At 43.2% G+C, this 16,640-nt stretch overlaps 1 protein-coding gene across 2 annotated transcripts in view; it reads right to left on the reverse strand.

Annotated features, from left to right (window-relative positions):
• The window catches only part of LOC138261488 (coronin-7-like), a 1,075,977-nt gene that overhangs the window by 170,305 nt on the left and 889,032 nt on the right, over positions 1-16,640 (reverse strand). Inside the window, exons 26-28 of one of the 2 annotated variants that reach the window (XM_069210465.1) lie at positions 4,362-4,453; positions 3,827-3,913; positions 622-3,255 (exon numbers count right to left, since the gene is read on the reverse strand). In XM_069210465.1, coding sequence (XP_069066566.1) covers positions 3,250-3,255; positions 3,827-3,913; positions 4,362-4,453 — 185 coding nt within the window. In that variant the 3' untranslated portion in view covers positions 622-3,249. Of the gene's footprint in view, positions 1-621; positions 3,256-3,826; positions 3,914-4,361; positions 4,454-16,640 lie in introns of those variants that run through there. The other variant, XM_069210466.1, reaches the window with a different exon arrangement.

Genomic DNA, 16,640 nt, shown 5'->3' on the forward strand with positions numbered 1-16,640 from the left:
AGCACTGGACAAGGATACACACCTGAAGTCACAGACTTAGGTTCTGCATTTTTTAGCTCTTTGGTAATTAAAAGATGCTGCTGCCTACTTTCCTCTCAAAGCACAAACAAGTAACTTTTCAAATTAGAAAAAAAGAAATTGATCTGGATAGCTATCTATGTCATCTCACATGTGCAGCCGGTCTCTTCCCATTACTTGTGTAGCATCAGCTTTGTACAAACTTATCTCAGCGTTTGAAAAAAAATCTTATACTCTCCACCCGTATTTTGGATTTTTATCTGCCAAGGATGAAGAAAAGCAACCGGGGAGTTATCCAGAGAATGCACTACACTGGATAGAGCTTAACTAGTCATTCTTGAGTTTCATACTGGAATATGTACCAATGTGCTATGATCAAAGGCTTCTCTTGCAATGTTCAGCATCAGGAATGTTCTACATATACAAGTGGCACCATCTTGAATGCTAGTCGTAATAGTTAATTTTCCTTTGAATCTGCAGTTTTACATATGAGAATAATAGCATAGCTAATGAGAAAAAGACATTGACAAATAATGCAAATGAGTAACAGACATTGATGATTAGCAAGAAGCTTGCCACTGACAAATGCATCATTAATTGCACTTTGTTATTTAGCATGTCAATTTTATTCTCATTTTCTTCAGGTGTCAAAGATTTGTAAATACTGCTATCAACAAGCATGTTTTCCACTTAGTGAATACCACATAGAAGTAAACTGCAAATGAAATGGCTAGCTGGACCATGGGTGTGGCCAAGAAGTACTCACCTACTCTTAATAGTACACATGTATACACAATTGAGAGAATGGCGTAAGAGATCAAGGGATCACCCAAACGCAGTGAAAACAATCTAAATACACCAAAACCGTTAGGAAAGGGACAACGTCTTAGCGTACCGGTGTAATCTCCAAAGTAACGGAAGCTTGCTATACATTTGCGTATTTCATGACAATGTTGAAAGACATACATAAATGATTGCGTTTTTTGGCCGTCGATCCAAAAAAAGAAATTTGTAAATTGAAGGCAGTGATTCCTCTGGGTTGCAATGTTAATAAGTACATTCATAGGAGTTTAAACAGTGTGGCAATAACTGATTTTCAACCTGAGAATGCCCATAGCTTGGATTACTTATTCTGCTAACATGTAAATCTTCAAATCTACTGCAGTCTAAGAACACTGAGCTGAAGCGTAACTTCACTTTTGCTGCAGTATGTAAATGTTTTCATCTTTCACTACTGAAATGTTTTGTAATTGGATGGATAATGTTAAAGACTGCTTGAAAAAATATATTTTTTGTATGTGAAGAAAAGGAGAGAGAGAAAGAATGAAAGATGTGTGTTTGTGTGTGGCAGAAGGTACCGGCACCTAAAACCATTAGTATGGTGGGCAAAGCTGCAGTTTTGATGGGTTGCCTTCTGGTAATCCCTAAGCCCCTTTCCCTACATCCCAGCAGACCTCCAGACACTGAGATACACCTCTGCGGAATTCCATTCCTCTTTCTAAGTGCCTGGTGAGCCTCCTGAACGTGTGGTGGGACAGAAATGTGAAATGTGGGCAGAGGTCAGGTTGTGAGTGCACACCAGAATGCATAAGGGAGTCCTTCAAGGACTCCATCTTCACTGGTGCAGAAAACATTTGCAAGATGGAACTGCAGGGGCGATAGCAGTTCTGCCTCGTCCTAAGGAGGCAGATGGTGCACTTAGCGGTGACAGAAAGTAATAAGTGGCACAGGAATTCTGCATTAGTCCCTAGTAGCCCTTTGAGGAAACACATCATAGGGTTCCACAATGTAGTGGTGGCACACTGAAATGCAGGGGGAGAAGCAAGCAGCACTGGTTGGAAAGGTGCTCAGGAGGAAGTTCCCCTTGACCTGTTAATCAACATTTGGTCTGAGGATCAGTGTTGCATAACTGATGCCTGGTCTATCACAGAGCCAAAGAAAAAGAGAAGGGTAAGGCTAGAAATACAGGACAAGCAGCTGAGTTTGGGGGAGTAGCACGCTAGACTGAGGTTAATATATAAGGTGCAGCCGTGCTTGCTCACAAAAGAGGATGATGTGAGAGGTTTCTTTTTAGTAATCCCTAGCAACCACAAGATAAAGGAGGTTTTTTCTGGAAGGAGCATTTGGAGACAGGTTCTTGAGATTTGTTGACTATATTTTGATGAGTCAGTGGGGCTCAAGGGACATGGAATGTGACAAAGAGGTTTGAATGGAGGTAATTGAAGGATAACCAAATGAGACCTTAACCTGTGTGCATTTTGATAAACCTTAATGCCCCTCTCTCCCTATGTCGGTGGGGAAAGCTAATGGTTCTCATGTTGAATTAGTATTTGAAACAAACACTAAATATAAATTAAGTGTAGATACAAAAGAGTTTGTGGAACTCAAATGGCTTTTCCTGTTATATTACAGAATAGTTCAGAATACCTAATGTCCTCCATTATATTTTGCACTAAATAAAAAAACAGTAAAAAAATAGAATACTGTAAAATGTGATTAAATTGCAAAAAAAGTATGGAAAAGAGAAAATCATAATAAAATTCTCAGGAACCGAAAGATATGTACGAACTATTTAAAAAAAAGGACGGTAAGGTAATGCAAAATAAAAAAGGGAATAAACAGGAGTCTCCTCGATAAATAAAAAAGGAAGAGAGACACATGAGGGCGAGATCACTACCTATAACACAAAACACACAATCAGATTTAAAAAAATGATTAATACAATGTTAAAGCAAAACTAAGAATACAACTAAAAACAAATAGGGACCCCAATTTAATTATCATGAGATTAATCTCCTACAATTAATCGTTAAAGTTTTAATATCCCACATTTGATCACCTAGAACCTAAAATTTGTATAGTTGTAGCAATGGCCTAATAAAAGGCATCTTCCCTTCCAATAAAGCTGCCTACTAAGCATGAAGATTGATAAGAAGATAATTTCCATATACAGAGATTGGGTTATTAACATATTTTCCTATTAAACTAGCTTCATGAATGTCTCCCTGGAATGGAATTTCAAAGGTCAATGAAACCCTGAGTTATACAGGCAAAAGGTGATTTTCCTGAACATTTCTTCCTATCTAAATAATATCAGGTAGATTGCAAGGTAGCATTACATTGATGGGGGAGGGTCACTCCCCTGGCCTGAGAACTGGATTGCAGGTTTGTCTAAGGGAAAGAGTGAAGAGGAGCGTCCAGTCCAATGGAAGTGGAAATGTCCGTCTGTGACTAGTCCTAGGAAGGAAACACAAAGGGATTACACCTCGAGTGAAAAATAAGCCATGTGTGACTTTTTTTTTTTAGTAGTATTTAGTACATGTTCTAGTTTTAGGGAGTTAACAATATAGATCAGGCACCATCAGTATCCACCATCCTTATTAGCCTTCTTCTCTCCCCAACATTTTAGTTATTTCTATTCACTCAGCACTATTCACCCACTCAACATCCTCCATCCTCCGTCAACGACTTCTTCCCTAAGCCATCCACCCTGCTGTACCTCAGCTAAGTCCCACCTCAACATGGTCCTTCCCTTCAGTATCCTTCGTCCTTTCCATCCTGTTAGGGTCCTTCACCTCGCCTGTCTGCACCATCTACCCCATTATTATCCTCCACACCCCTGAGTACATGCAACTCATCTCAGCATGTTTTTCCCTGTCAGTGTTCTTGCATCAACTATGTTTAAGTTTCTCCATAACCCTGGGTGTCCTCCACCTACTTAGTATCATCCACCCTCAGAGCTCCGCCTCCTTCTATACTTTGATACCATGGCTACCTACAAACCCTTAGTGCACACATGGTCTCTTACCCACTCATCTTCATCAACTCCCTCAAAGGCTTCCTGTGGCAGAGGGTCATCTCGATTCCCAAGCTTGGCAACCATGGCATTGAGGAGCTGAAAAGAGACACAAGACACTTGATCTTAGCGCTTAAATATAGAGGTTTACAACCAGGAGCAGACACCCTATGCCAGAAAAGAAAGCCAGCTCAATTGGAGGGCCTGAAATAAGTGGCTCTTTCTTTTGCCCCCAGGACCTGATCTGACTGTGCCACTCTGAGGAGGACAAAAACCCTCAAAGTCAGCAATCAAAGTGGAAAGCCAGAGTCTTATTTGGCAGTTAGGTGTCAAGGTAAGAACAAGCTATCCATGCAATCCTTGCTGCTTGGCATATGCTTAGTTAATCCTTCCTGACAAGTGGAGTCTTTATCAAAGCCAATATGTCAACAGGAGACTAAGGTATTGACATTTACCTGTGGAGTTTGTGTGGAGCCACAAGACACTAAGAACGTGTGACTGGAGGGACTCAAGTCAGGAAGTCAAATATGGTAGCTGGGTCACTCACCTCTTCTTTCTTTTGTTCATCTGATTTTTCCTCCAGGTAGTAGGATGAAGGAAGGTATTTCCTGACAGGTACCTCTTTAGGAGCTTCACTGACTAAGAAAGGAAACATAAAATGACGAAGTGAAGGTGCTAGATCTGCAAGGCAAGACTAATGGAAGATCCCAAACCCTCTAAAAGCAGCAATGAAAGACACCCTTCTCAAAGGTACATGCTTTTAGCCCTCTAGTAAGGCACTATTAATATCAGAAGAGGTGGATTGGAAAGTGTTCATGGGGGGAGGGAGCGAAAGGAGGATGAGGGGTGTATGCGCACATGGTTCTGTAACTAACCCAGATATTCCATTACAAACCCTCAATCTCCAGTTTTTACAATTCACTCATCCCAAAAATACCACATACACCAACGCCCTCTCGATCACATTACAAATCTCTGCATCCTTATGTCGTCACTAATTTTAAAACTGCAAATTAAGCCACTAGTCCTGTCAATAACTCTGTTATTCCTTATAGCTCCAAAATCATCAATGTTGGAGGGGAAACAAAATATGAAGAAATTATGCTACATCAAACATTGGTAGAAAACAATATAAAATCATATGTAGTGAAAGAGCAGTGTAGGCCTAAACTCGGAGCTAATGCCAGAGAGGCGAAAACGCGAGAGGCGTTCACTTGAAAACGGAAAGCATGACCAGCAAGGTCGTAATTAAAGGAAAACCCATGTTTGTAAGCCTAAAGGAATTTATACTTTTAAACAGACAGGTAGGTATTCTGTTGTCTCAGTAAATTAAAAGCATGACCGCAAAATGGAAGCAGGAGATTGAATTAGCCTAGGGTTTGCAAAAACTGATAAGAGATCTTGGGAGCAGAGTGCTAAAGCACATACTAAATACACATGCATTCAAGAGTAGTGAATAGTTAGTTTGTTAAGCATTGTTAGAACTGCAATAAAGAATGTGTACGAAATAGGTTAAAGGTAAAGGGACACCAGTGTGATTTTGCAACAAGTATGTAATTGCTCAACTTACTGATTAATATTTCTGTATTGTTCATACGTGCTATATAAGTGGCTGCCTGTGAAGTAGCAAATTGAGACCAGATCTTAACCTGTACGGAGATAGTTATTCTCCCTGCTACAATAATAAAATGCTGTGGTGTATCTTGCCAGGAGAAGTCCTGTCTATTTTATCTTAAGTTTCCCTGCAGAGCCCCAGCCAGGAGTCCCTTTTTGCCCTCGGCCGACTACTGCCACTGGAATGCCACCTACCCCCCAAGGAATAGATGTTTGCGCATCCCTGATGAGGTAAGCACACACTGTGTTCTGTCTAAAGCTCTGCCTATTAACAGGTGCAGATAGGAGCCAGTGATTGCTCTCTTTCAAGGTGAGGACAGATGCAGACTTCATTCCATGTTTTGTATAAATTGTATGACTTGTCTCTCTGGCAATCTTAAACACAGTTGTAATATAGATATAAGGATTTAAGGGTATCGCATGCAAGATTACTGCATACTACAAATACTTCCAATCTGAACACTCTCATTACTGTCCTGGGTCTAATGTCCAGAAGTCACTCCATGGTCTTTAAGACACATGGTTTGAGGGTTATCCTCTCTTGGAGCACTGAGGGAAAAGACCAGTTGCTACTGAAAGTATTCACTTTTTACAAATAGAACACAAGTAATTAATATTTAGAAGTAGTTGAAGTGTTTATATTTTTACAAATATTGGGGATGACAACATGTGCACACGTGTAAATAGAAATGTGGCAACAGAGTGATGTTGTTAATATTGTGCTGTTATTACGAGGTATAATGTTTTGATGTTATGAATTTGATTAAGAAGACAAGTTGACAGATTTATTTTTGTTTGTAAGAACTTGTATACAAATTTTAAAACGAGGCATATTGAGTAGAGAGATAAAATTTAAATTGCAAAATTTGTTACAAATGTGTTAAGATTATGCAGACTCCTTTTGAGCATCTGCAAAAGACCTCTCCAGATGTCCAGAAAAAATTGCAGAAATATTGTCAAGAGTGATCTAAGGCTACTCAAAAGCATACATATCCCTATCCAAAGGAAGAGACATCTAATGACAAAATATTATAGCGCTTTATGACACTTTGAGAGCAAATATGTAGGAACTAAATTGCAGAAGCAAGAAGCCGCCTTAGATGTATGACAAACTGTTTTTGAGAAGCCTAAGGACTCCTCAAATGTTGATAGCCCTACTACCCCCTCCACTCCACCACCTACTTATGACTCAATGGGGACTTCCCACAAGGTACCTGGTATTTATCCTCTGACACAGCTACAGGAAGCCACAGTGGGATTTGAGAATCCTGAACTTGAGACCCCTTCACAGTTCCCGAAGGAATCCCCTAATGTTGCCCCACAGATGTCAAAGCAAAGACATAAGAGTACTCCACCACAGCAAGTAGGGGTGGGTGATTCTTAGTTTTCAGGACAATTAGAAGCTCAGTTTAAACTGCATTTAGATCCAGATTCTCCCCACGAGGGTAGAGGTGAAGAGCAATGTTCAGGAGACAGTGACAATCAGTCGTATGTTTCATCAGCAACATCACACTTATTACAGAAATGAGATGTAACAGGAATGGTACTTAGGAAACAGATGTCTATTCCGCAACAAAGATATGCAGATGATGCTAGATGGAATGACTATGCAGACAGATCTGTTAGTAATGCACAATGGCCTGTATCCCAGGAAAGAGATGAGACTTCTAGGATAACTAAAGATAATTTACCCCCATGCAGAAGGAGAAGGGGAAGAGGAATGTAATAGTTTTGCCAGACAGTGTTCTGGAATGGTTATTACGAAGTGAGGATAGAAGAAAAAAGAGAGAACTAAGGAGAGAAGGATATTATATACTTTCAGGGCAGATTCAGGGAAGTTTTGGGAGGATGGACAATACAGTAGATTCAATACACAGGCATGTAGATAACATGGGTGAAATACTTCGATCTCCAGAGGCTAGGCACTCTATGATACTAGTACTCAAAAAAAGCCTCCTATTGATCTTGACCATACAAAGGAAGCAATAGAATTGCCTAATCACATTGATATTAGAGAAAGAGAGCAGGACATGTATTCTAGAGCTAGGAAACCGAGCGACTGAGCTTGAGCGGTTACAATTTTAGGGAACACATGCCCAGTCAGACCTAGGATAGGATCTTGTGAAGTCACGGGAGTATTGACATTACATGATTAACCAATGCAGCAGATGAGTTAGTCTGTTTTGTGCAGCACTGCACTCACCCCTAGTGAAATAGTTGCTGAAGGAGAAAACAATCTGTACAGGATTGTACCCTATGTAGATAATTTGGCAGGATGTACTGAAGACTCAGCCCCACAGATGAGTCAGTGGCCACGAGAAGGGTCCTTTGATCCACGTAACATGGCAAATGCTAAGGATTGTATTCTTTACAGTGAGGAAGATCCAGACTGGGATTATCCCTACAGGTGGAAATGTTTGCAAGTGTGGCAAAAATATGCCACAGAGCACAACCCCCCAATATTCTCACTCCCATGTACCAGATGCCCCAGATACGTAAGGGACCTGGGGCACCTCATAATGTTCCCTGGTCACAAATGGACAAGAAGAATCTTAAAAACTTCTTACTACCACTTACAGAGGGAGCAGGGCAATGGATTAGGTCTTTTGAAAAGCAAACAGCAGGTATCACCCTGGCAGTAGCAGACATAAATAATTTACTTAGCTCTCTTATAGGAGATGAGACAGATACTGGTTTTCAGAAAGCTGGAGTGAGAAATGTTACCCTCAGAAGGTTGGTATCAGTTGAGGAAAATGTATCCTGACATATCAGATATGGGGTCCTTGATGGCTCAATCAATGCAGCCAAAATGTGGATCCCACTCAGTCCCTCAGTAGGATGAAAGAAAAGTGGACTCAAGAAGTAGGCCAGGGTTTGGTAAGTAACAGATGGAAATGCTGTATTAGTCTACAATGTAGTAAACGACAACCTTGATAACATAGTGGCACTGGAAGCCAGGCCTATACAGAAATACTGCTACATTCAATCCATTTCTGTAAAAAGAAGCAGGAGAAAGAGAGAACTAAGCAGGAGGTGACAGAGAAAGCGGCAGCCAAGTTAGTGCAGCAAATGTTGGCAAAGAAATGAGCAGAGGAAGGAGCTTTAGTAGCAGCCACCACTCAGATGACTGCGATTGCTGAGGGATTGGTCCCAAGGACCACCCAACAACAGTACCCACAACAGCAGAATAATATAAGAGCACAAGGAAGTAGCAGGAGCGCACAGGGAGGAATAGGAAGAGGTAGAATAGGTCCCCAAATATGGATCAAATAAGCCTTTAATCTTCATGATATGGACATTTCATTAGAAATTGTAGGACTAAGAGATGGGATGAACAAAATGGAATGACAGGTGTTTACAATAAGCCGGGAAATACGGTAGTGCAGCCGCAGTCAAACCCTCAAATAATACATATACCTCAGACACCACCACACAATGTACAGAAACCAGCAATACCTCAGGTGCAACAAATGTCACCACAGCAAAGTTAACAAGCACCCCCAATGGCAACTCCACCTCAACATGGACCGGGAGGTGTGATTGTGGGAGGAGGAAATCCTTTCCAGACAAATTATGTAGGAGGATAGACGCAGTGAAGGTGCCCACACATTAGTTCTGTGTGTCCAGTACTGTCAGTGATGCACAGGCTGGATGAGGAACCCACTGTGACGGTGGCTATCAATGACATGAGGTATGCATTCCTCAGATACGGCAGCAACCCAATCTTGTATTAGAGAGCACGACCTTTCAATTTCTAATAGATCATCTGACACAGAAGGATTCTATGGGGCAGTAATGAGGGTTCCTTAGGGAGCTGGGTTCTGGTTGAAGTACCCCCCGTTTCTGCCTGGTTTTAAGATGCAACTTCGACTGAAGTGCCCTGGGTTCCTGCTAACCAGGTCCCAATGCCAGTGTTCCTTTCCTAAAACAAGACACCTAGGTGGTCACTATGACCCTGGCGGTCTTCCGACCGTCATGGTTAATGTGGCGGTATCACCGCCAACAGAATGGCGGTGAAGACGGCCACATGAGTGTGGCAGGTTGGCTGCTGCGAACCCGCCACTTGTCCACCCATACCGCCATGGCGGTATGAACTGCTGGGCTGGGGATGTGCAACTCTGAGGGACCCAGCACCAACCTTATGCGGGCTAGCATTGCAGGCTGCATGACAAGGTGCTTCTAAAACTGAAAACACAACCTGGCACACAGCCTGTGTGCCATGTCCCCTAAACACTGCATGCAGCATATGTAAGTACCCCTCTAACAGGCCTTACAGCCCTAAGACAGGGTGGATTATATTACATGTGAGGGCATAGCTACATGAGGAGATATGCCCCTGCTATGTCTTTATTAATTCCTAGACATAGTAAGTGTAAACGAAAGCCATTTTAAAAGCATGTGCAAGACACTGGTCATTACGATTCCCCAGGTACATGATGGCATCTCAAATCCTGAGATGCTTGGTATCAAACATCTCAGAATAATAAACCCTCACTGACCCCAGTGATGGATTTATTTAAAAAAATGCACCGGTGCCCCCGAAAACCTACCAACTCCTAGCGTGGACACTGACTGGTCAAAACCAGTGCAGCTACCTTAGACAAAGATATGGGCCCCTGAGGTGAGAGCCAATACTCTTGAGGGCTACGAACAAAGGCCGCTCTGGGCAGAGGTGCTAGCACCTCATCCAAGCATGATTGACATTCCAGTGCGGGGAGCTTCAAAGGCCTTGCCACCTTTGTAATGCGACCGAGGCCTCTCCAAATGATAGAGAAGGCTGGCTCCCAGTTATTGACCCCACTTTTGGTGCCAGGACAGACGGAAAATTAGGCAGATTAGGAGGTGTGCCCACTCCATGCCAGTCCCACTCCTAAGGTGGACGAGCTGGAGTGGACACAACGTTTTAAATTCCTCAATCTTGCTTGGAAGGAATTTAGGCCACTAGGGTTAGGGCTATGCCCACTTCCCAACAGAAGTGGTCATAAAAAGGGTGTAGTCACCCTAAGGGTGAGTAGCCCATTGGCTACCACCTGGCACTCCCCTTAACACCCCTAAATTTGATATTATGTGGCACCCCTGAACCCTAGAACTCAGATTCCTGATGTCCTAAGAAGAGCCAGACACTACAAAGTCGCATCAGCATTGAAGACTGCAGACACCAACCAGCCTGTCTGCAGCCCTCGACGATCCTGCACTAAACGATGACCTGTCCTGCAGTCTAGCCTTCGAAAAAGATCAAGATCTTCTGAGAACAGCAGCCCTGTTCAAGAAGAGACCAACATTATAAGAAACAACTCTTTACTGAGGAACCGTGAAACCACCTCCAGACCCACCTCTGCACCCAATGTCCACAGCCTGAGTCCAAGTGGCCCACTGGTCAGATTTATTCTTTGAGTGTCTGTCTCATTTATTCCTTCTTTGAGTACACCAAATGCTTAGCAACACCCTCTGATAGGCCTAACTGCTCGCCCACACTACCACAAATAAAACATTGGTCCTATCTATTTTTGCCTCTGCAATACAAATTGGGGATCCACTGGACCCTGCACAGTGTACTTCATTTTAGTGCACTTTATAGAGAGACAGCTTCCTACAGCTTCCATTTACTAAACCGGTGGGGATGGAAGTAGGAGGGAGGTATATTGATGGCTGTTTACTTATATCAGAAGTCCCAGCTAATTTATTGGGGTATGATCTTTTGGGAAAATTAAAATATGACTATTCATTTTGACCATGATGAAACTATGATCTGTTCTACCCTTGGTAATCCACCCTCCATGGTCATGGCTGTAACAGTAGATTATTTTACTAGGGATCAAATCAGAGCTCAAGCTGCTAATTTAGAAGCATTCATTACAGCAGTGTATACCATAATAGCAGCAACACCAGACTTATTGGGAAGAGAGGTCCAGTTACCTAAGGAGTTTATTTCCTGGCAACAAGGGCAAGATTCCTGGATACCTGACAATGAGTTGATATTACAACTAGAGGCCTTAGAAATAACACCAACCTATGGCGCCTTGATAGCCAGCGATCATAACCATGTCTTGTGGGCATGTGTAGGAAGCTGGCTCTGAATATACTATATTAAAGTGAGATAGTGTGCACAGAGTCCAGGGGTTCCCCAGAGGCTTAACAGAGGCCAAAGTAGATAATACTAATGCTCTCTTTTGTGGTAGTGTGGTCGAGCAGTTAGGCGTATCAGAGGGTAGTGCAAAGCATTTGTTGTAAACACACAGACAATAGAAGAAGCACAAACTCAATGACTTAACTCCAGACCAATGGTTTTTAGACTGCAAAAATATAGTTCCTTAATTTTTTAGAACCACAAGATTCAAGTTGCAGAGTAGGTACCTTAAAAGTTTCGTATTTCACACAGTTATCAACAGTACTTTGTTTGAAATAGGTAAGTAATATAGTTTTTGAAATATTGGCAATAATCTGTTTTAAAAAGGACCACAGTGCAATTTTCAGAAACAGTTCCTGGGGGGAAGAAATGTTAGGTAATTCGGGTTTTAGGAAGTCCACAGGTCGTGGTTCAAGTTAACCCTAAACACCCACCACCAGCAACATGGGGCCGGCTGGGTGCAGTGTCAAAGTTGAGTAAATTTAACGTGGGCTCCTATGGAGACAGGGGATACAAAGAATCCGGTCAGCTAGCAGGTATGTACCCACGACACGGAGGGCAGACCGGGGGGATAAGAAGAGCACTGGAGGGGAACATCCTCAGCGGCACAGAAGAGCACCAAACACACACCCTCAGCAGCACAGGGGTGGCTGGGAGCAGGGTGCAAACAGGATGTTGTGTTTCCAATGCTGGCCTATGAGGAGACTCCGGGGGTCACTCAGAGGCTGCAGGCGATGTCCAGGGGGTGTCTCGGGCACACCACCTGTCGGAGAGAGAGGAGGACCACCTGCTGAACATTGAAGCACTGGTGGTCAGTTTCTCCAAGGCCTGGAGGCTGCGGGTGCAGTGTAATCTTAGGTTCTGGTTACCTTTGTCTGGAGCTTTGCGGTCAGGGGAGTCCTTGGGATTCCTTCTGCAGTCGTTGTCGTGGAGGGCTGGAGAGGTCAACCCAGGGTAGGCACTTGCTCGCAATCGCCTGGGGACCCTCTCTTGCTGGGTGGGCCACCTGGACACGGGCCATGAGCATCACGTGTACAGGGGTCAAGACTCATGCATCTGGAGTGAGGTGGGAGTCCTTGGTTGTAGGTTTCTTTACACAGAGCCGCTGCCCTCAGGAGTTCTTGGTCCTATTGGGTGCAGAGCAGTCCTCTGGAGTTGGCAGAGGTCGCTAGGCCCGCTGGGCGCGTTGCTGGACTTTTTGCAGGTTCTTTGAAGCAGGAGACAGGCCTGAAGGGCTGGGGCCAAAGCAGCTGTCGTCTTCCTTCTTCTCTGCTGGGGGTTTCAGCTTAGCAGTCCTTCCTCTTCTTGTAGGTCGCCAGGAATACGGTGAGTTGTGTTCAGGGAAGCCCTTAAATAAAAGATTTAGCGGCGTTACAGGGGTCAGTGGGTGGTAGCCAATGGCTACAGTCCCTGAGGGTGGCTACACCCTCCTTGTGCCCACTCCCTTTGGGGAGAGGGGCACAACCCTAATCCTGTAGGTCCCTGTCGTCCAAACTAATACAGAGGATTCTGCAGGGAGGGGGTCACCTCAGCTCTGGACACCTTAGGGGTGGTTCAGGCTGGGGTGGTCACTCCTCCCTGTTTTTCTTAAGTTTCCCGACAAACTGGCCACCAGAAGTAGGGCTTTGTCTGGGAGACCGGCATCTCCACTAGCTGGAGTGCCCTGAGGCACTGTAACACAAGGCCTGAGTCTTTGAGGCTCACCACCAGGTGTCACAGTTCCTGCAGGGGGAGGTGTGAAGCACCTCTACCTAGAGCAGGCTTTGTTTCTGGCTTCAGAGAGCACAAAGGACCTCACCCGTTGGGGTCAGAAACTCGTCTGCTAGTGGCAGGCTGGCACAAACCAGTCAGTCCTACACTAGAGGATTGGGTAAAATACAGGTGGCATCTCTAAGATGCCCTCTATGTGCATTTACTAATAAATCCCACACTGGCATCAGTGGGGGTTTATTGTTCTGGGAAGTTTGATACCAAAGTAGTGAAGCCATTATGGAACTGTGGAGTTCGTAATGACAAACTCCCAGACCATATCCTTAACTTACAATGTCTAAGAATGGACTTAGACACTGTAGGGGCATATTGCTCATGCAGCTATGCTCTCACCTGTGGTATAATGTGACTTATGCCACAGTTAGTGTTTTGTGGGCATGGCACCCTGAGGGGGAGGCCACGTCGACTTTGCCTTTTTCTCCCCACCAACACACAGAATCTGCAATGGCACGGTGTATGTGTTAGGTGAGGGGTCCCTTAGGGTGGCACAACATATGCTGCAGTCCTTAGCGACCCTCTCTGGTCACAGGGCCATTGGGATCACTGGTACCTTTTACAAGGGAATTATCTGTGTTCCAGAGGTGTGCCAATTGGGGAAAAATTGAAAATTTTTAGGGAAAGATCACTGGTGTTGGGGCCTGGTTCGCAGGATCCCAGCACACTCTCAGTCAAGTCAGCATCAATATCAGGCAAAAAGTGTGTGTGTGTGTGTGTGTGTGTGGGGGGGGGGTAACTGGAACAAGTGCCAGTTTCCTACTGTATATGTTATACTCATTAAGCCAGGTAATATGTAAAATGGTTAGAGAAATATTGGATGATCAACTGTTTGATGATGATTCTAAGAAAACAGTTGTGGCCTTTCAAGATGACATACTATTGAGAATAATATTGGAAGTAAGGACGCCTGCACCAGGTAGAGCTTTTGATTCTGTCAGGGATGCAGATCTTTCCCACGTACCAGACACTTTGTGGACTAAGCGTCCCCAGATATAGCTCTTATTCAAATTACTACTCCATATAGAATTACACTGAAGGAAGGTGCTATATTACCAAGTGTGAGACAGTATCCACTTTCTAAAGAAGCAGATGATGGCTTCACCCCTACTATACAAGCATTGCTACAGCAAGGAGTATCTCCTTGTAATACTCATATTTATCCGGTTAAGAAATCTAGGGGTAATACTTAGTGTATGGCTCAATACCTGCAACCCTTGAATGGTGTAGCAGTACCAGAATTTCCAGTTGTTCAGGACCCTTAGGTATCAAGAATGTTTTTTTTTGCACCCCTGTTTATCCAGAAAACCATTATTTGAAGTACTTTCCTTTCACTGGACTCAGTATTTGTATTCTTGGTTACCTCAAGGGTATTGTGAATCATCTAGCATTTTTAACAGAGTGATGAAAAACGATCTGTCAAACTTCCAGTGTGGCAGTACCTTATTGCAGTATGTTGATGACATATTAATTTGCAGTCCAACAACAGTGTAGAAAAGATGCCATATTTCTTTTGGTTACTCTTGCACAGAGAGAATATAAGGAAGAAAGAGTCAAAGTTCAATATTGTCAGGAAGAGGTCTATTACATAGGATAATTACTGTCAGCTTCTGGTCCACGAGTAACTCCTGAAAGAGCAGCATCTATACGTCAAATGACTGAGCCAGAAGCTGTTAAGGGAATGCAGACGTTTCTTGGTCTCTGTAACTATGTGAGACAATTGATTTTTGATTACAGCACTTTAATAGCACCTTTGCTGGTTTCTATTAAACAGGCATGACAGAAACAATAAGATAAGATAACATGGACACCAGAAATGAGAGAGACTTTTCAGAAATTGAAGACCGAGATAACAAATGCCCTAATTTTGGGTACTCCTGATTCTGATTCATGTGGTAATTCCCCGCTGGGGAATTCCAGAAGGGTAAGTTCCCATAACGGCACAACAGTTTGTTAATGCAATCTTCACATATCTCACAACAATGCTAGGGATAAATCAGTTATCTTCTGTTTACGATCCCCTGAGCAACGACATTGTTTCGCGCCTTAAAGGTCTACTGAAGAATAAGATTAGCTAGCTAAGCACACATTACATAAGAAGTGTTTGTTTTGCTTACCACTGGCACTCTTCCCTTAGGAGCACACCTAGCTCTGATCATCACTTGTCACCCCATCATACAGCAACACGGAGACTTATGAATATGCAAATACCTGCCACCAGAAGTAAGGTACTGGGAGAAAGTACAGCTGAAGTCTTGATTGATGAAATACATGTCTATCTCTTTGAATTAACCAAAGCAGTAAATTTCATTTAGGCAGAGCAGAAGCGCGTCACCGCTGAGGTCAACCTTCCAGTTGTACATATAGTTGTACATATAGGAGATACAGTTTTTGTTAGGAATTTGCTTGTCAATGTAGGGAGCCAAGGTTTGCTGGACCTTTCACTGTGACAAAGGTTCCTCCCACTGCCCTCAAGGTAGACAGCAGGAAGCCTTGGATTAATTCATCACACATTTGATCGAACCCTGCATCACGCCAAAACCACCAATGATATAAATGGAACAAGAGGTGGGAAGAAGATTGTGACCGTAAAAGTACTCCGCCATTTCTGCCTTTGGACAATTCTTTAGTTTTGGACCGTTTTTTGAACCAGCAAAACAAAAGTTATGTATTTTTGTTTTCTTTTTCCTTTTTTGTCTGTAATTACTATCACTTCTACTTCTGCTCTTTCATAATAATACGAGTCCATTATATCCTATGGAACTCGTAATACGGCTGGTGGTATATCCGTCACTTTACCGTCACTTTTGGGATGGATTAACACCTCCTCCAAAGTTGTAATAACCCCCATAATGCTGACATGCAGGTTGGCACCTCCAGCTTCACAGACTATTATTGGCAGTGTGGAGAACTACTGTACACTCCATTACCACAAACTGTAATAGCCTATGTACCATGGTCACATTGCATGTCCCTGTTTTGGTAATTTCTGGAGTCAAGTTGTCAACACTTCATGAACACCCCATGAACCATCCAATTACTTTGTTACATCATCATCGAAGGAGAAGACCTGCAGAGTAATATGGCACTACCACTTGGAATGACGTTCCCCAAGAATACTGGTTATTCTTTGGAAGTATTATACCATTTGTCCAGGCAAAAGCAACTGCTCGATGGCTACTGATAACGATAGGAACTTACGAAGTCTATAAATACTACAAAAGATGGAAGTAACTCCATAAAAGAAGAGTTGCATTATGATAATGATGATAATGCAGCACCCGTTATGTACTTGATCTTGTGTCGGCCATGGAAGGAGGG

Source organism: Pleurodeles waltl, chromosome 10 (genome assembly GCF_031143425.1).
Source record: "Pleurodeles waltl isolate 20211129_DDA chromosome 10, aPleWal1.hap1.20221129, whole genome shotgun sequence".
Classification (NCBI taxonomy): Eukaryota; Metazoa; Chordata; class Amphibia; order Caudata; family Salamandridae; genus Pleurodeles; species Pleurodeles waltl.